This window comes from Urtica dioica, chromosome 5, assembly GCF_054948205.1.
Source record: "Urtica dioica subsp. dioica isolate 48M chromosome 5, U.dioica_male_clone48M_v1_H2, whole genome shotgun sequence".
NCBI lineage: Eukaryota > Viridiplantae > Streptophyta > Magnoliopsida > Rosales > Urticaceae > Urtica > Urtica dioica.
Window position 1 is genome coordinate 37,966,419 of NC_142760.1, and position 19,926 is coordinate 37,986,344.

The 19,926-nt window shown below is 40.1% G+C and overlaps 1 protein-coding gene and 1 non-coding gene across 2 annotated transcripts; one reads left to right on the forward strand and one right to left on the reverse strand.

Annotated features, from left to right (window-relative positions):
• Window positions 1-12,728: 12,728 nt before the first annotated feature.
• Window positions 12,729-14,933, reverse strand: LOC149398302 (uncharacterized). The gene is made up of 2 exons (XM_089614543.1): window positions 14,694-14,933; window positions 12,729-14,606 (listed from the first exon to the last, which is right to left on the reverse strand). The coding sequence occupies exons 1-2, from the start codon at window positions 14,931-14,933 to the stop codon at window positions 12,729-12,731; spliced, it is 2,118 nt and encodes a 705-aa protein (XP_089470669.1).
• Window positions 14,335-14,438, forward strand: LOC149398303 (small nucleolar RNA R71). The gene has a single exon (XR_016299314.1). It is a non-coding gene; the product is annotated as a small nucleolar RNA R71 (small nucleolar RNA).
• Window positions 14,934-19,926: the final 4,993 nt, after the last annotated feature.

Consider the following 19,926-nt stretch of genomic DNA (forward strand, 5'->3'; position numbering starts at 1 on the left):
TTCAGACCCATAGAGTTTTAGTTAGCACTCGTCTAAAAATGGTAGAGTCAACACTTACTTTTGTTTGCTAAATAACTGTGTACATCTGATTGTGCAGGAAAGAAGTATGTCATCAATCATGACTGATCGACATTTTATGTTGAATGAATTCATACGTCTTTGGGAGAAGAAACAGTTGTGAAAAGAACCTCCACATCGTAAATGTTTTTTGTTTTTGTTATACAACTCTCCGTGGAAGAGTTCATAGAAGCGAAAAGCTAATATTATAGTGATTATATAGAAGACACAGACACTGATGAAAGTAACAACGATTATTATAGTGATGAGATCGACGCCGCTTCCGTTGTCGACTAGGATTCGAGAGACTTCGCATCCGGAGATATTTAAGGTTATCACGAGGGCGTCGTCTGGTCCATCCAGCTCGTCTGTATGTCTCTTACTGAATGAGATGATGTCTTCTGGGTAGTTTGTCTGGGTCGCTCGTTTAGCCGATTCGTTTCCTCTGGTGTGCCTTGATCGAGTTCACCGATTCTTGATGGAGCCTCGATCCGCCCATGATTACCTCGACATGGGTGGATGAGGGGTATGACCGCGCCCTTTGTGAGCTGGATAAAGAAAACAAAGTGGGAACTCGACGTCGGGCGGTGTAGTTCGCCGCGATCTTCCTTCTCTTTAGCTTTGTTTTCACAACTGTTTCTTCTCCCAAACACGTATGAATTCATTCAACAGAAAACGCCGATCAGTCACGATTGATGCCATACTTCTTCCTGCACAATCAGATGTACACAGTTGTGAGATGAGTGCCTTGAGACCACACATAATCAAGAAGTCATCGATAACCACCGTGACTTTGTCACCATCGTCGTCGTCGGTGTTGCGGCGTTCATTCTTCTTTCAATTTTTGTTTTTGTTGTTGTTGTTGTTGTTATTGTTGTTGTTGTTGTTGTTGTCACGCTTGAACTTTCGACAATACTTTTGAGTATGCTCCTTTTTGCCGCAATAATAACACTTGAAACGACTATGAGAGTTGCTACCATTTTTGTCCTTCTCGCCGTTCTTCGGACCTCTACTCGCACTTCTCGCCCTATTCTCCGCAACTAGGACCTCTGACTCAATTCCACAGACTCTTACACATTTAAACTTTCAATTAAACTTGTATTTATATTTGTATTTATATTTCAATTTTATAATTTGGTGTGTTTGAAAAAGAATTCTGCCCAAGCTCTCAAACTTTTTAAAGGAAAAATCAAAATGTTGGTGATCTCCGCCACCGAGAGCTGCTCGTGGTAGGCCTTCTCCGAGGATTATACATTTATATTTTGATTTACATTTCAATTTTAGAATTGGTGGTGTTTGCATAAAAATCTGCCCAAGCAATCTAAATTGTTGAAATTAGAACCAAACTCCCGGGAGTGTGAAAGAAAGTCCTGGGAGTTTATATAAACTCCTGGGAGGTTAATTGAAAGTCCCGGGAGTTTACTGAACGTTTTATTTATTTTATACTATTATTGACTGCCTATTTTTGAGTAAATATACTTTTTTATATGTAATTTTTTTCTATAATAGTGATTATTTTAACTTAATTCGTCTTAATTTATTATATACCATTATTGTATGAAATTTAAATATAGTTAACCAGTTTACATACTTTCTATTAATGATACATTTTTGAATAAATTATTGGAATGCCCCCTGAACTATGACCCGAGTCCACAATTGCCCCCTCATTAAAAAAAGTGATCGTCTGTTTACCTATAATTTGGATTTTGTTTTGAAAACAGTCATTCCGTCAAATTTCCTCTCATTCTGTTATGTTTTTGCTCGGTTTTTTTGCCACGTGAGCTGATATCTTGGTGTAATGTCTAAAATGTCCTTAATGAATATTTAAATTATTAATATTTTTCTTTTATTCAATTGATAATTTTTATTTACAATTATTAATATTTTTCTTTTATTTACAATCATTCTGTTATGTTTCACTCTCTCTCTCTCTCTCTCTGTGAAGGCGATTTGGCGAGACAGGTTTGAGGGCTCGGAGGAAAGAGGCTTGAGGCGGCGATGGGACGAGCTTGAGGCGGCGATCTGGGACGAAGGGGCTTGCGAGAGGCTGATGGGACTCAACACTAAAAACGACGCCATATTGGCAGTTAAGGCTTATCTGAGGGAGGCCTGGGTTTTGGTCGGGAAAGTGTTTGTTGGTTTGGGGGTTAGGTTGAGAGACGAGGGAGAAGGGAGAGGGGTTAGGGAACGCGATTCGGCGAAGAAGGCGGTCGAAGAACTGAAGGCCAGAGCCGAATCGGCCGGCCTCGACTCCAAAAAGGCGATGATGGCTCTGAAGAAGACAGTGTCGATGATCTCGTCACCACTGCCGGAGAACGACAAGACGATCGAGGAAGCAGAGGCGTACTCGGCGGAGCTAGCTTCAAAACATAACCTCCTCGCGTGACCTCAAGCCTTCATCTCGCGCGCACGCTCCAAAACATAACCTATAATTTGGTGTGTTTGAAAAAGAATTCTGCCCAAGCTCTCAAACTTTTTGAAGGAAAAATCAAAATGTTGGTGATCTCCGCCACCGAGAGCTGCTCGTGGTAGGCATTCTCCGAGGATTATACATTTATATTTTGATTTACATTTCAATTTTATAATTGGTGGTGTTTGCATAAAAATCTGCCCAAGCAATCTAAATTGTTGAAATACCATTATTGTTTGAAATTTAAATACAGTTAACCAGTTTAAATACTTTCTATTAATGATACATTTATATTATATTCACATGAATGTCAATATATTGAGAATTTATATTATAATGAGAATTTATAATATATGAGAATTTCTTGACTAATATGTCAATAAATTGTCAATTTCTTGACATATTTGTTAGTATATTGACATGAATGTCAATTTATTATATTGACAATGACAATTTAATGACATATTTGTCAATATATTGACATGAATGTCAATTTATTATATTGACATGAATGTCAATATATTGACATGAATGACAATTTAATGACATATTTGTCAATATATTGACATGACTGTCAATTTATTGACATATTTGTCAATAAAATCTCAAATATTATAAATTCTCAATATAATAAATTCTCATATATTATAAATTCGCATTATAAGAATTTATAATATTTGCGAATTTATAATATATGAGAATTTATTATATTGAGAATTTATAATATTTGAGATTTTATTGACAAATATGTCAATAAATTGACATTCATGTCAATATATTGACAAATATGTCATTAAATTGTCATTCATGTCAATATAAGATGAATGTCAATTTATTGACGTAAATGTCAATATACTGACATGAATGTCAATTTATTATACTGACATGAATGTCAATTTATTATATTGACATGAATGTCAATATATTGACATGAATGACAATTTAATGACATGTTTGTCAATATTTGTCAATATATTGACATGAATGTCAATTTATTGACATTCATGTCAATATATTGACATGAATGTCAATTTATTGACATATTTGTCAATAAAATCTCAAATATTATAAATTCTCAATATATTGTCTATATATTTACAAGGATGTATTTTATTGATAGTTTAAAAGGATATATTTTATTGTCAAGAAATTCTCAATAGATCTCAACTGTCAGTTTATTTTTTAAAGTAGTTTCGAGAAATCAACATCCACAAGAGCTCCAACAACTCTGAGATTTATTTTATTGGCATTTATTGACATTCATGTATAATTATTTAACTGACAGATCTACTCCAAAACGCCAAGCCGACCAGCTCGAGACCGACGAGCTCGAGGCCAACAAGCTCAAGGATGACGACGACGAGCTCGAGGTTCTTCCTCTTATTTAAATTTAGTGAACGTTTAATTTATTATATACTATTATTGACTGCCTATTTTGAATAAATATACTTTTTTATATGTAATTTTTTCTATAATAGTGATTAAATTTCAAACAATAACAATAGGGGACGAATAAAGTTAAAATAATCCCTCACCAACCTACTAGTGCACAAAGGCTCGCTTGGCGTACATGAAGTCAAACTAGTGGTCAATGCAAGAGAAGACCTCTGCAACACTGGTTGAGTTGGAGATCATACAGACAGCACGTTGGACACTGGTTGTGAACAATAAATGCACGAAGAAGGAAGGTAAGGTATAGATCATCTTTGCGAAGTCCGTGACTTATTTGACAACAATAGTTTTCTTTGCAGTATGTGACTCATTTGTATTATGTCCTAAAATACACATTCCGTCTCTTCTCCATAAATAGGAATGCAGTATGTCTCATTTGTAAAAAAGAAAGTTCGTTGCTTCGTTATTATTGTGAACAATAAATGCACGAAGAAGGAAGGTAAGGTATAGATCATCTTTGCGAAGTCCGTGACTTATTTGACAACAATAGTTTTCTTTGCAGTATGTGACTAATTTGTATTATGTCCTAAAATACACATTCCGTCTCTTCTCCATAAATAGGAATGCAGTTTGTGACTCATTTGTAAAAAATAAAGTTCGTTGCTTCGTTATTATTGTGAACAATAAATGCACGAAGAAGGAAGGTAAGGTATAGATCATCTTTGCGAAGTCCGTGACTTATTTGGCAACAATAGTTTTCTTTACAGTATGTGACTCATTTGTATTATGTCCTAAAATACACATTCCGTCTCTTCTCCACTCTTTTATAAATAGGAATGCAGTGACCACTCTTTAAAAAAATACATTCACACTTACACTCTACAACCATTTTCTTTGCAAGTCCAGGACTCATTTGTATTATGTCCTAAAATACACATTCCCTCCCTTCTCCACTCTTCTATAAATTGGAATGCATATTGGTCACTCTCCATCAGTTATCCACTCTTTAAAAAAATAACACTCACACTTACACTCTATAACATAACAAAAATTAAGCGATATAAGCCACGTAAACATAAGCGTTTGCGTTTTAACTAACGTTTTGTAATTTTTTCGTAAATAGCAAAAAACTATTGTAAATATTTCGTAAATAGTCGTATTTACTAGAAATTTACTCTGTGTTTCTTATTATTTTGATAGCGTAAATAGATTTACGTAACTATTTACAAAAAATTAACGAAACGTTGGCTATTTCAAAATTTATAACGTTTCATATGACTAGATAGCCACTGAACCCATAACATAATGACTACATGCATTATTATGCACAATATGATAAGAGAAGAGGTGCGTGATCTTAATGCTCCAATTCAACAGATTCCCGAGACAAATACACAAAAACTAAATATTGTAATGGAGTCAAATGAGGGTGTGAGATTTCAACAATTTCTTGATCGACATAGAAAAATCAAAGATAAAGATGCTCACATAGCTCTTCGTAATACGTTAATTGATCATTTATGGAAATAGTATACTAATGGGAACAAGTAACGAGTATCAATGTTTTTACTGTATGTTTTATTTTTTCATGTGTGTTTTTTTATTTTATTTTATTATAAATATTTAATTTTACCTACGAAATGCAATGTTTATGTAATATCTATATTATTAACATACTTTTCAAGATTCATTTTTGTTGTCAATGGTGCCCACAAGAAGAGTTGTAATCTTTATATTGTACATTTGATGTAATAAAGTCTCATGAAGACTCTTGCTTGTAATTGCCTATCTATTCATTAATAAAGTTGAAACGTTCATTCATTCTTTCTTTGTTTGAAGCTTTATGATAAAACCATAGTCTTTTAGTCCATAAACAAACTTAACAACTTACGAAGAGACAAATGTAGATTTGCATGAACAAACTCTTTGTAGTTTGCTTAAAACGATATATTCGCAATCTTAGGGTCAAAGGACTATTGACCTCAGTATGATTGTTAGAAGAATCTATGATGTCTGGTTATGAGGCATTGAGAGTTGGGGACTCTATAGTTCTTCTAGGTATCTTCCGAAGGTACTGAATTGACCAGTGCACTTCTAGAGACAATATAAGAACAAACCATTTAACCTCTTATGTCTCGAAGTCACTATGTATGAATTGCATCATGCTTACCTTAATCCTGAAATGAGACATGCCATTTCACACCTTAGTATTCTCATTTGAGAAAGTCAGAGTTCGGACTCACTATGTGATTCCGAACAGGGCCTATTGGTGAAGTACTAAGTTGTGAGTATGTCATGAGTAACTTTGTGAAGTTCTCATAGATATGGAATTCATGTACAAGATTGCTGAAATGCAATGTATGTCACCTCATGCTTTGTTCCTTGGAGTGTGAATAAATGAACTGGCCAGTGTCCAAATTGAGTCCTGACTCTTTTGGATGAAACAATGTGACTTGTTAGCTCCTCGTCATATACATTGTTTCTAACTTATTCACAAGCGACAAAGGAGTTGAGGAAATAACAGCTAGAAGGGTAAAATGGTAATTTAGTAAATCCCCACTAGCTGATGACATTCATGAAGGGTAGCATAGATAATATTCAGTGGATCCGCTCATTACAATTAGGTGAATTCTTGAGTAGAAAATAAATTCATTTGAACCGAGAGATTTTCAGTGTCAGCTCTTTAGTGGAGTCAGTTGGCATTAAGCTAAACTTGGAAAAGGTTTGTGAACTTTTGAGTCCAAGTGTTTAGCTAAAGCTTTGTTCATTTGGGTCCATGAGGTCACTGTCACGAATCACATCGATAGGAATAGTTAAACTGGAAGCTAAGCCAAAACAAGAACGAAAATAGTCAAAAGGGTATTTTTGTCTTTTGAGACAAAGGATGAAATGAATGTCAATAATTTTTTGACAAGTTCATTTGATGACTTAGTGTCACTCGGCCATGACTTGATCATTGGGCCTTATGAATTAATTTCATTTCATAAGAATTTTATTGAAAATTCTAAATGGGCTTTTTCTTATGTTGTCATGAACAAGTGAAGAAAATTCTAGAAGCTTTTCTAGAAGCCTTGGGCGCCCATAATACCCAAGAAAGAGAGAATATTTTGTGCATAAATGTATTTAGATACTTGCCAAAAGAAAAAGAGGAAACAAATTTCCCACACATGCTTGTAGGAAATTCGGCCAAGTAGAGTCAAGGCAAGGCAAGGAACAAAAAAAGGAAACAAATCCAAGCCTTCTAGAAGGCTGCCTTGGCCGAGTGACTCATGAGGGAATAAGGCAATATTTTCTCATGAATATGTGATATTCTATAGAAGAGGAAACTACCTTATTGAAGGTGAGACCTCTCCTATAAATAGGAGCCTCATTTCCTCACAATTCATTCATCCAAGTTTAAGAGATTTGAGAGACTCTCTCTCTAGAACTTGGCCGAAGTCCTCTTCTCTCTCTCTCTAGTTTATTTTCGATTTTCTTGCTTTGGCACCTAGGTCCTCACTCGACCTAGTGTTTAGCTCTGCGACTTCGAGACTCGTTCTTAAGTCGTAGTGTTTAAAAGTGCCCACTCACTGATTCTTTCTTTTCGAGTGATTTTGTGATAGAAACTATCGTGGTTGCTCGAGTTCCCGAGGAAAGAAAAGAGAGACGTGCTGCGAGGAGAGACGAACGTTGCCAACCTTCCGAAGGCTCATCAACGTTCAAGCGTCAAAAAGGTTAGTAACTTTAATAGCTCATATTAGTTTTTATTTACATGTACATGCTCTTGTCTAGGTTAGTAAAAACTAGTTTTACTTAAAAAGAAAATTTTTAAAATTCCGCCGCTTCCCGAAGCGTTAGTTATTTTCTTAAACCCTAGATCGATTCCAACAAATGGTATCAGAGCTATGGTCAAAGGAATGCATGTGCATCTTAGATTATTTTTAATTTATTGCTCTTGTCTCTAAATTAAAAACCATGTTGATTTTCTATGAGTTTGGGATGATGTTAAAACACATTAGAATCAGTTCTAAAAGTTTTTAATTTTTTATATTGAAAAACGTGTTTTAAAGGTTTGAGAATTTTCGAGTAAATTTTGTGACTAGTTTTATCATCTTGCTAGTTTCGTTTATTTACTTGAATCGTTTTATGCTTGTTGTTATTTCTTTTATGCCTTGTTATTACCATGCTAATAAAACACAAATAAAAGCTTTAACAACCTTCATAAAACGTTCCGTTACACTAGATTCTTTTTCGCACCGAACTTTAATTATTTCTTTTTCTTTGAGCTGGAATGTAAACCCGCATTAAAAGCGGCATAACTCTCTGCTCAAAAATCTAAATTTAATGATTCTTGAATCAAATTAAAGATTTGTCTGTCCTCTGTCCAATGCCACCGGTTTCGGCTCAAAAGTACATCGGAGCCGCCAGTTATGGCGATTTTACTCCGAGGTGCGCGGCTGTGCTGAAACTCCAGTTTTTTAGAATTCCGGATTTTCAACCCCACTACCATGAGTTATAGAACTCTAATGAGAAAATTTTCTTGAGCAAAAATGTTTTTCATATGATTATAAACATGATGTGTAAGATTAAAATGTTTTGATTTTTGAAAGTTTAATTGAAATTGAATTTTTACAAAACTAGTTTGAATTATGAAAAATTGTTTTCACTTTCAAACTTGAAAAATATTTTGTCATCCAAATCAAATAAATTTTCAAAATGTTTTCAAAACTATATCTATATCACATATGTTCAAAATCTATATGCTCTTGAAAATTTGAGTGGGAGGTCTCTTTGTAGACAAAGCCGAAAAATAAAAAGATGTGTAATCTCAAACTTTCAAGTGTTCGAGTGAGTTGAAGTTCACACTTCCCTCACGCACTTTCCCGAAATAGAAAATAGGAAAAGATCGAGTATGTACCTTGTGCCTTTATGCACTAATACTGCTCTGAACATGTCGATCTAGGATTCTCTTCTAGTTGTCCGCTCTGTCGCTCTCTAACTAGGAAATTTGTTTCCGAACTTAAAAGAGTCGATGAACCAACTCCAAAAACTAAGTGGGAGGGTTATACTTGTTGTTTGTAACCCGCGATCCCCAACACTAATGAAAGATGCAATTAACGTGGGACTAAGAGCCGCTCTTGCGACCCTCACTTAAATGTGAGTACTCCAAGGCGTTATTGCTTCGATCATTGCTCAATGAGCTACGTCCGAGAGTGATGCAATGATGGCAAGGCCTCCCCTTGGGGGATTGTTTTTCAAAGCTGATCTTTTGGACTAAGTGGTTGGTTGCACACTTAGGCTCAATCCCTAGTAATCCTCCCTTGAGGCTCTGCGAAAGGATATGAGTGATCAAACCAATTTAAAAGGTGGCTAGTCAAAGTTGATGTATTGACATCTTGACTTAGCATTAATGATGTGTCATTTACTTATAAATGGAGATTTTTTGCGGCCTTCTCTTGAGGGAGTAAATTATCGTTTAGTTTATAACACCTTTGGATTTTACAAAAGTCTTAATAAAACTTAAATCCTAAACCAAAGACTAATCATAAACTTGTTTCAACTTTTATAGGCAATATGTCTCTCAACCCTCTCTCAACCATTCTTTCCTCGAATAAACTCGAAGGCGACAATTACGTCGACTGGAAACGTAACCTCGATATAGTCCTTACTGTCGACAAGCACAAATGGGTTCTCACCACCCCCTGTCCTCAAACGAATGAAGATTCGACGCAAGAGGAGAAAGACGCCCTGGCGGCCTGGCTTCGATCCGATGAGATTGCGAGGTACTACATTCTGGCATCGATGAACAATGTGTTGCAACAACAACATCGTGATTACTGTTGCGATATTTCTCGCGCACGCAAGCGTACGTGTGTCGCCCAAGTAATATAGAATGGAAATTCGAGTATCGTACCCACAGAGACTAGTTAAACAGCGATTTCCTAAAACTTGATGCTAATTAATTCCAAGTAAAACTGAGACGATGTTGTAACAAAAGAAATAATAAAACTAAAGCAGAAAGTTAAATATGAGTTTTTGCAAGAAGAGAAGGTAGGGGTCACGATTTCACCGGAACTAAATAGGTCGGGGGTTTCGGGTTTGAACAACAAAATCTCTACTCCTATGGATGCTAATCTCACTCTATCAAAATTATTCACTAGCCTCTCTCGAGTGTTCTAGCAAACCTATGCAATTGACGGATTATTATCCTCTCGGCATCTAATCCTATTAAAACAATCACATGCAATGAAACAAGAGCTCAAACGATTACATAAATTGCCTAGAGTTTAAAACCTAGGATCAACTATGAAGACATGAACAAAAGCACGATTATTTACTCTCTCTCGAGTAGCTAAACAATCCTAGATAACAGTTCTAATGGTGATCAAGCATAAGAACGGATAATGAACGATTCATATCAAGCAATCCATAATAAAGAAGCAAACAATAATTATCTAACCCTAACGAACCCCTCAACCATTATCAATCCCGGTTACATCGCAACCCCATAAGAAACTTAGCCTCTAATGGAATTCATAATCAACGCTAAACACAACAGAATAATTAAAAGCACTAAAATAAAGATTGAAGCCAAAACAGACTTCATATTAAATAAAATTGATGTTCAACAATAATTTAAAGCAGTAAAATAAATAAAAGAAAGGAAAGAAAGAAGAACGATTGAATTCGGAGAAGGAGAACTCGTCGGGTTGTCAATTCCGTTGAAGAACGCCGTTTCCTCTTTCAAAAACTCTCAAAAACAACAAAACAATAAAAGAGAAACTAAAACTAAAAGGGAGATTTGGTTTTCAGAGCTTAGAGTTACATATATAGGGCAAGGGATGATTTTCGGAGCATATTGGGCCTTTGGATTGGGTTGATTCGCTCAAAAACGTCAAAAACGGAAAGTAAGTCCGTCAAAATCCGAAGAAGGGCGCGGCGCGCGGTCTAGGGGGCGCGGCGCGCGGCTTCAAATTCAGCTTATGCGCGGAGCGCGCGTAAGACTCTGTAGATTTTCGAGTTTTCGTTCCCGGGATGCGCGGCGCGCTACTGATGAGGCGCGGTGCGCCTTCTTGAATTTCGCCATCGCGCGGCGCGCGGGTGTGGCTGCGCGGCGCGCGGCTCCAATTTTCTTGCTAGTGATTTTTTACTCTATTTCGACCGTTTTATCTCCAAATCCCGTCCTTTTTCCACGAAATTAATTGTAGACGCTCTATTGCTCTTTTGAACCTGAAACTACTCAAAAACATACTAAAAACCATTAAAATACTTGAGGACTCGTCGGTTTTCGGTTCGGGAAATAGGAGTTTTACGCGTGATAAACGCACCTATCAAATCCCCCCAAACTTAAACCGTTGCTTGTCCTCAAGCAACACAAAAGACTAAACAATAAAATAAACACACCAAAGAAGTTACACTAAAAACGAATGGTGATTACAAAGTTAGCAACAGTATCAAGTGTTAGTCACATGCCTCAACCTACAAAAATTGCCGAATTCGAGTCAATCATCACGTGAAACCCAAAAATAATTAGATTGACTAAATGGCCTTTTGCAACACATTCCCGATCAAAATCTCCCGTGTGTGAAATATGTCCCGAAAGAGAGAGAGGTCAACTCAAATATGTTCGTTCACACCTTCTAATGTCAAATGCTCAAATAATGCGATGAATGTGAATCGAACACCATAATGCTTTTCGCCGCTCAATCTCCACTAATGCAAGACACTTACCAAGGAAATCAATAGGGCTTTGTCGGCTTGTAATGTTAGGCTAGGGTCAACGGTAGGATATGGTCAAGATGTGGCTAAAACGTCAACCTAGCGACTCAAACTCACAAAACTCACCAACTTTCACATGATATCACTCACTCACCCATTCCCAAGTTCATGGTATAACATTTCACCTTTCGAGAACATTTTCTTTCCTAAGCCTTTACTTCCCAATGTTTATCCCCCCAAACTTTGACTATGCAACGTCTAGTCTCTAAAGCCAATGTCACAGAACACCACGCCAAAAACTACTACAAATAAATAAATCAATCGCATAAATTAAACACTCCTTTTTTTTGTGTAGCTTTTTCTCTTTTTTTTTTTTCTCTTTTTTTTTCGAATTTTTTTTTTTCTTTAGATACAAAACAATAGAAACAAACACGAACAATCACCGGCGTGGTGTCTAATGAACTATAAACACGTAGAGACTAGTCAAAAACATGTCACAAAATCGAAAGAATTCACTCAAGAGTCGCTAAGTTAACGGGGTTCTTTGTGGGATTTCAAACATTATTGGCTAGGCTTTTTCTGACTAAGTATCGAGAAAGGATCAATCGTTCGGCTTTTTCTGAGAGGGTGCTCAAGGGAGTATTACGGGTTGGCTTTTAGGCTTAGAGTGGCTAACAAAATGAAGGCCTACATCACTTTTCCTCGGTTCGTATCAAGTCATTTCGCCTCGAAGAGGGCTAGAGCGGATCTTAGTGTTCGTGAGCTACAAGACATTTAAAGATGTGATCGAACCTCTAAGGACTACTCAAACCCCGGGATGGACGTGTGTGCAAAACTGGGAAAAATCAACCGAAATTGCATTACTCAAACCACTAGTCAATCACAATGAAGCACAAATTTTTTTTAAAATTGACTCAAACTCGGATTTCTTCGAAAATTCATGGTATCATTGGCAAGTAACGAGAGAAAACACTTTAATACTATCACTTATAAGCAATCACCAAACAAAATTAAGAAAAATGAAAATTAAATAAAGACAACCTAATCTAACAGAAATCCCCCACAAAGTAGTTCACCCCCCCAAACTCAATCTCTACATTGTCCTCAATGTAGATCCATAAAAACACGGGAGTCAGAGAACTTACCTCGCGGGGGTGGTAGAACTCCCCTACTCGTCGCCGCCGCGCTCGGGCGGCGGTGGATCTTCTTCTACGCGCTCTTTCTTCCTCCATACCTCTTTGAACGGTTTCGGCCAACGTCCTCGCCATGGCTTCGTGAATAGAGATTTCGGCTTCGCACCCTTGCTCGCACTCTTTGTTGATTTTTCCGGGGGAGCACGTGGCGGAGGTGTGGGTGGTGGAGCGGCGACTTCGTACGTCTCGATGACGTAGATCTCTTCTTTTTCCTTCTTGCGCTTTCGGGTTTCGCAGGTCCCGAACGTCTCTTCCTCGTTCTTCACGCGCATCATCAGCTCGCCTCTTTGCACGTCTATGCGAACCCCGCAAGTGGCTAAGAAAGCCCTTCCAAAGAGAATGGGGATTTCGCGGTCCTCGTCCATCTCGATGACGTAAAAATCGGTCGGAAAAGTGAATTTTCCGACTTTCACGAGGAGGTCTTCCACGAAACCGCGCGGGTGCCTTACGGTCCGATCCGCCAATTGGAGAGTGGTGCGCGTGGGCTTTAGTTCACCCACCCCGAGTTTGGTGAAGACGGCCGACGGCATGAGGTTGATGCCCGAGCCCAGATCGCACAAAGCGTTCTCGATAAAGATGTCTCCAATTGTGCACGGCAATGTGAACTTGCCCGGGTCTTCTAACTTTGGCGGGAGCTCTTGTTTTAGAAGTGCACTACACTCGGCGGAAAGTGCCACCGTGAGCCTTTGCGGGAACGGAAGTGGCGGCTCATATGAATGGACCGGCGGGTGCGGCTTAGGAGCTTTGGTGGCCGGGGCAGCCTCTTCTTCTTCTTTCTTCGGGCTCTCGGTGGCTGCAACGTGTTGATGAGAAATGGCGTTGCAGTGCTCCCTTGGATTCACTTCGGGGGCGCTTGGAAGCGTGCCTTGGGGTCGTGTGTGGATGGCGTTGGCGAGCTGCCCCACCTGCGTCTCGAGGTTTCGGATCTGCGCCGATTGGTTCGAGAGTGCTGTCTTCGTTTCATGCATGAAGTCGGTGGTGGTGTTCACGAAGGCAGTTGTCGACGTGGCCAGATTAGCTACGAGCTCCTCCAGATTGGTCTCATTCTTGTAGGCTCGCATTGGTGGTGCTTGATACGGCGGTGGTCGAGGCTGATTTTGAGGCGGTCGAGGTTGAGCTTGCGGTGCGTTATTCAGGGGACCGCGCCATCCTCCATTCTGATAGGTGCTCATTAGGCCTTGATTGTAGGGCGGCCGATTGTTGATGAAGCTCGCTTGTTGGCCCTTGTTACCTTGCGCGCACTCATCGCTAGAATGAGGGCCGGCACACCAGAAGCACGGCTCGGGAGTAGGGGCTTGGATGGCATGAACTGTAGCTTGCTGCCCGTGGAGTGTTTTGGTGAGGTCGGCCACTTGTGCTGCGAGGGCTTTTATCATTTCCATCTCGGGCGTGACCGGCTCGCGCTTCTGAATTCTTCGCTCGGAAGGACATTGGTCGTTGTTGTACGCGAGCTCCTCAAGGATGGCATGAGCTTCATCCTCGGTCTTTTGGAAGAACGACCCTCCCGCGGCGGTGTTGACGAGGGTGCGCGATGAAGGAGAAAGGCCGCCGTAGAAGATTTGCACCATCATCCACCCTTGGATGCCATGATTGGGGCACTTTCGCTCTAACTCCTTGAAGCGCCCCCAAGCTTCAAATAACGACTCACCATCGAACTTGGAGAACGAATGGATTTCGTTACGCCTCTTATGCATTTTCTCGAATGGGAAGAACTTCGAGATGAACTTTACGCGCAAGTCCGCCCACGAGGTGATGGAGCCCGGCGGGAGGGAGTTGAGCCACGTCTTGGCTCGGTCCCGCAGTGAGAACGGGAAAAGGCGGAGGCGGATGGCTTCGTCGGACACGTTGTGGAGCTTGAACGTGTTGCTGATCTCGACGAAGTTGGTGAGATGGTCTTGCGGGTCTTCGGCCGGTGATCCAGCGAATTGATTCGCTTGGACCATGTGTATTATGCCGGTCTTGATCTCGAAATTCTGGTTACCCGCAAGAACCGGCAGGACAATGGCCGATTGTGTGGCATCTGTCGGCGGTAGCCCGTATTGGAACAGGGTCTTGGGCTCCTCGGCGTTGTTCCTGTTTTCTTCCATTGCTCGTTCCTTTGATTCTTTTCGATTTTTCCTGCAAAATTTTTCGATCTCGGAGTTGATTGGAACGAGAGCAGATGACCCGTCTTTTCGCATACACCTTCAAAAGAAAGAAAGTGACACGAAAAGTTAGAAAACAAAAATAAAGAAATTAAATAGCAAGAGCAAGTAAATTCGATCGCTATTGTAAACTAGTCCCCGGCAACGGCGCCAAAAACTTGTTGCGATATTTCTCGCGCACGCAAGCGTACGTGTGTCGCCCAAGTAATATAGAATGGAAATTCGAGTATCGTACCCACAGAGACTAGTTAAACAGCGATTTCCTAAAACTTGATGCTAATTAATTCCAAGTAAAACTGAGACGATGTTGTAACAAAAGAAATAATAAAACTAAAGCAGAAAGTTAAATATGAGTTTTTGCAAGAAGAGAAGGTAGGGGTCACGATTTCACCGGAACTAAATAGGTCGGGGGTTTCGGGTTTGAACAACAAAATCTCTACTCCTATGGATGCTAATCTCACTCTATCAAAATTATTCACTAGCCTCTCTCGAGTGTTCTAGCAAACCTATGCAATTGACGGATTATTATCCTCTCGGCATCTAATCCTATTAAAACAATCACATGCAATGAAACAAGAGCTCAAACGATTACATAAATTGCCTAGAGTTTAAAACCTAGGATCAACTATGAAGACATGAACAAAAGCACGATTATTTACTCTCTCTCGAGTAGCTAAACAATCCTAGATAACAGTTCTAATGGTGATCAAGCATAAGAACGGATAATGAACGATTCATATCAAGCAATCCATAATAAAGAAGCAAACAATAATTATCTAACCCTAACGAACCCCTCAACCATTATCAATCCCGGTTACATCGCAACCCCATAAGAAACTTAGCCTCTAATGGAATTCATAATCAACGCTAAACACAACAGAATAATTAAAAGCACTAAAATAAAGATTGAAGCCAAAACAGACTTCATATTAAATAAAATTGATGTTCAACAATAATTTAAAGCAGTAAAATAAATAAAAGAAAGGAAAGAAAGAAGAACGATTGAATTCGGAGAAGGAGAACTCGTCGGGTTGTCAATTCCGTTGAAGAACGCCGTTTCCTCTTTCAAAAACTCTCAAAAACAACAAAACAATAAAAGAGAAACTAAAACTAAAAGGGAGATTTGGTTTTCAGAGCTTAGAGTTACATATATAGGGCAAGGGATGATTTTCGGAGCATATTGGGCCTTTGGATTGGGTTGATTCGCTCAAAAACGTCAAAAACGGAAAGTAAGTCCGTCAAAATCCGAAGAAGGGCGCGGCGCGCGGTCTAGGGGGCGCGGCGCGCGGCTTCAAATTCAGCTTATGCGCGGAGCGCGCGTAAGACTCTGTAGATTTTCGAGTTTTCGTTCCCGGGATGCGCGGCGCGCTACTGATGAGGCGCGGCGCGCCTTCTTGAATTTCGCCATCGCGCGGCGCGCGGGTGTGGCTGCGCGGCGCGCGGCTCCAATTTTCTTGCTAGTGATTTTTTACTCTATTTCGACCGTTTTATCTCCAAATCCCGTCCTTTTTCCACGAAATTAATTGTAGACGCTCTATTGCTCTTTTGAACCTGAAACTACTCAAAAACATACTAAAAACCATTAAAATACTTGAGGACTCGTCGGTTTTCGGTTCGGGAAATAGGAGTTTTACGCGTGATAAACGCACCTATCAATTACGAAACTGCCACCGATATGCTCTACAATCTCCACGAGATGTTTGGAGGGCAAGGGCGTCAAGCTAGGCAACAAGCGGTTCGACAATTCATGAACTGTCGTATGAAGGCTGGAACTCCCGTTACAGATCATATGATGCTGATCATTAGCTATCTAAACGAAATGGAGATTCTTGGATCTGAGATTGATGGGGAGACTAAAATAGATATGATCTTGGAAACTCTCCCCGAGACCTTTGATACCTTCAAGTTGAATTATTCCATGAACAAGCTGGAGTACACTGTTACCGAGCTCATGAAGGAACTTCAAACCGCTGAGGCACTCACTAAGAAAAAGAAGGTTCAAGGAGAAGTACATGCTACTGCCTCCACCTCTGGATCTAAGAAGAGACCTCGCAATGCCGAGAAGAAGAACCAACCTAAGGTTCACATGAAGAAGAAGGCGTCAAAGGCTCCGAAGGTGGACAAGTCTAACGACAAGTGCCACCACTGCAACGAGCCTGGTCACTGGCGTAGGAACTGTCCCGCCTACCTCAAAACCAAAGCTAAAGGTATTGTACTTGTTACTGAAGCCTGTTTAGTAGCTGATAATGTATCATCGTGGATTATTGACTCCGCTGCTACTAACCATATTTGCTGCTCCTTGACTGGTTTTAGGAAAAGCAAAAGCTTAGAGGATGGCGACTTCTGCTTCAAGTGGGGTGATGGGAGCGTGGTGTCTGCGAAGGCTGTGGGATCCGTGACGCTATCTTTTGAAGATCGAACTTTAAATTTGAATAATGTTTATTATGTTCCTTCCTTTGGGAAAAACCTAGTATCTGTTGCTCAACTTTTCGAGCAAGATTATTATTTAAAGTTTATAAAGAATGGAATTCGTATTTCTTTTTCTAATTCTTTCGTCACTGATGCATGTATGAAGAATGGTCTTTTTTACATCTATCCCACTCAACCTTCTCTCTTAGACACCGAAATAGATAACGATCTAATTAGGGAGCCAAAGAGGATCAAACTTTCTGAATCCTCCGATCTAACCAAATCAACATACTTGTGGCACTTAAGACTTGGTCATATCAGTCTAGATAGGATTAAGAGACTTGTGAGGGATGGTCCACTCCAAGCCTCTGCAATAGGTTCACTACCTACTTGTGAATCCTGCATAGAAGGAAAAATGACTAAGCGACCTTTCTCTGATAAGGGTCGAAGAGCCACTGAGTTGCTGGAACTAGTACATTCTGATGTATGTGGTCCACTCAACCAACAGGCACGTGGAGGATACGAATACTTCGTTACCTTCACTGATGATTACTCAAGATATGGGTTTGTCTATTTGCTCAAACACAAATCCAAGACCTTTAACGTATTTAAGGTCTTTAGGGCTTTAGTGGAAAAGCAAACTGGCAAAGTGATCAAAACCCTTCGATCCGATCGAGGTGGTGAGTATATGTCTGGAGAGTTCGATGACTTTCTTAAAGAAGAAGGTATCGCTTCTCAGCTTACCGCACCTGGCACACCTCAACAAAACGGAGTGTCAGAGAGAAGGAACCGAACTCTAATGGAGATGGTTAGATCAATGATGAGTTACTCATCGCTCCCTCCTTCCTTTTGGGAATATGCCCTCGAAACAGCCGCCTACATTCTGAACCAAGTTCCGTCCAAAACGGTTCCTGGTACTCCTTATGAAAGATGGACTGGCTGTAAAGTTAGTTTGGGCCGCATCCGAATTTGGGGTTGCCCTGCACACGTGCTAAGGCAAAAGACTAGCAAGTTGGCTAGTAGGTCAGAATTGTGCCTGTTTGTAGGATATCCGAAGGAAACCAAAGGTTTCACTTTCTATAGTCCCGAGGACGATAAGACGTTCGTTAGCACGAATGCTCGTTTCCTCGAGGAGGACTTTATGAAGGATGCGAAACCTAGAAGCAAAATTGTGCTTGAAGAAAAGTTGGGTGAGGAAGCTTCTACCTCATCTGTAAGAACTGTTCTTACCCCAACTGAAACACAACCTAACTCATCAGAATCTCGTCAAGTAGTACTTCGACGTAGTGGGAGGGCTACTCAAAAGCCTGACAGGTACATGTCTTATGGAGACTCTCTTGTAGCTGTCTCCGACATGGATGATCCTGTTTCCTATAGCCAAGCGATGGCTTGTTCTGAATCAAACCTTTGGCTTAACGCCATGAAAGTTGAGATGCACTCGATGTATGTCAACAAAGTCTGGAAACTTGTAGACCTTCCTGAAGGGATTAAACCCGTAGGGTGTAAGTGGATATACAAGAAGAAAAAGGGTCCTGATGGGAACGTTGAGACGTTCAAAGCACGACTTGTGGCGAAGGGTTATACCCAACAAGAAGGGATTGACTATGAAGAAACCTTCTCACCAGTCGCGATGCTTAAATCCATCCGCATACTCCTATCCATAGCTGCAGCTCTCGACTATGAGATCTGGCAAATGGATGTCAAGACAGCCTTCCTGAATGGCAATCTTGACGCGCGCATTTACATGGCTCAACCAGACGGTTTCGTGGATAAATGTCAAGAGACCAAGGTTTGTGAGTTACTTAAGTCCATTTATGGACTAAAGCAAGCATCTAGGTCATGGAATATTAGATTCGATGAAACTGTAAAGAGCTTCGGCTTTGAACAGTCAATAGATGAGCCTTGTGTTTACAAGTTAATACACGAAGGCAAAGTTGTGTTTCTGGTACTATATGTCGATGATATACTACTCATTGGTAATGACGTGGGTAAGTTATCTGAGGTTAAGGTCTGGTTAGCAAAGCAATTCGATATGAAGGATCTAGGAGAAGCCGCGTACATTCTGGGGATCCAAATCTTTCGAGATAGGAAAAACCGGACCCTGTCGCTCTCTCAAGCATCTTATATTGATAAGGTGATGGATCGCTTCTCGATGCAAGACTCCAAGAAGGGGCCAAACACCCTTTGGGCATGGAGTTTCACTCTCTAAGGACCAGTCTCCCAAGACTGCACAAGAGATTGAAGACATGAGGAAAATTCCTTACGCCTCTGCCGTAGGAAGCCTCATGTATGCTATGCTTTGCACTCGACCTGATATATGTTTCGCCGTTGGCGTAGTTAGTCGTTTCCAATCCAACCCTGGACCCGAGCACTGGATTGCTGTTAAGCATGTTCTTAAGTATCTTCGAAGAACTAGGAACTTGATGCTTACATACTCAGGTACTGACCTGACTATGACGGGATATACCGACTCCGATTTTCAAGCGGATAAGGATTCCAGGAAATCCACTTCGGGATCTGTGTTCATCCTTAATGGTGGAGCTGTCGTGTGGAGAAGTATTAAGCAATCTTGCATTGCTGACTCCACAATGGAAGCAGAATATGTGGCTGCTTGTGAAGC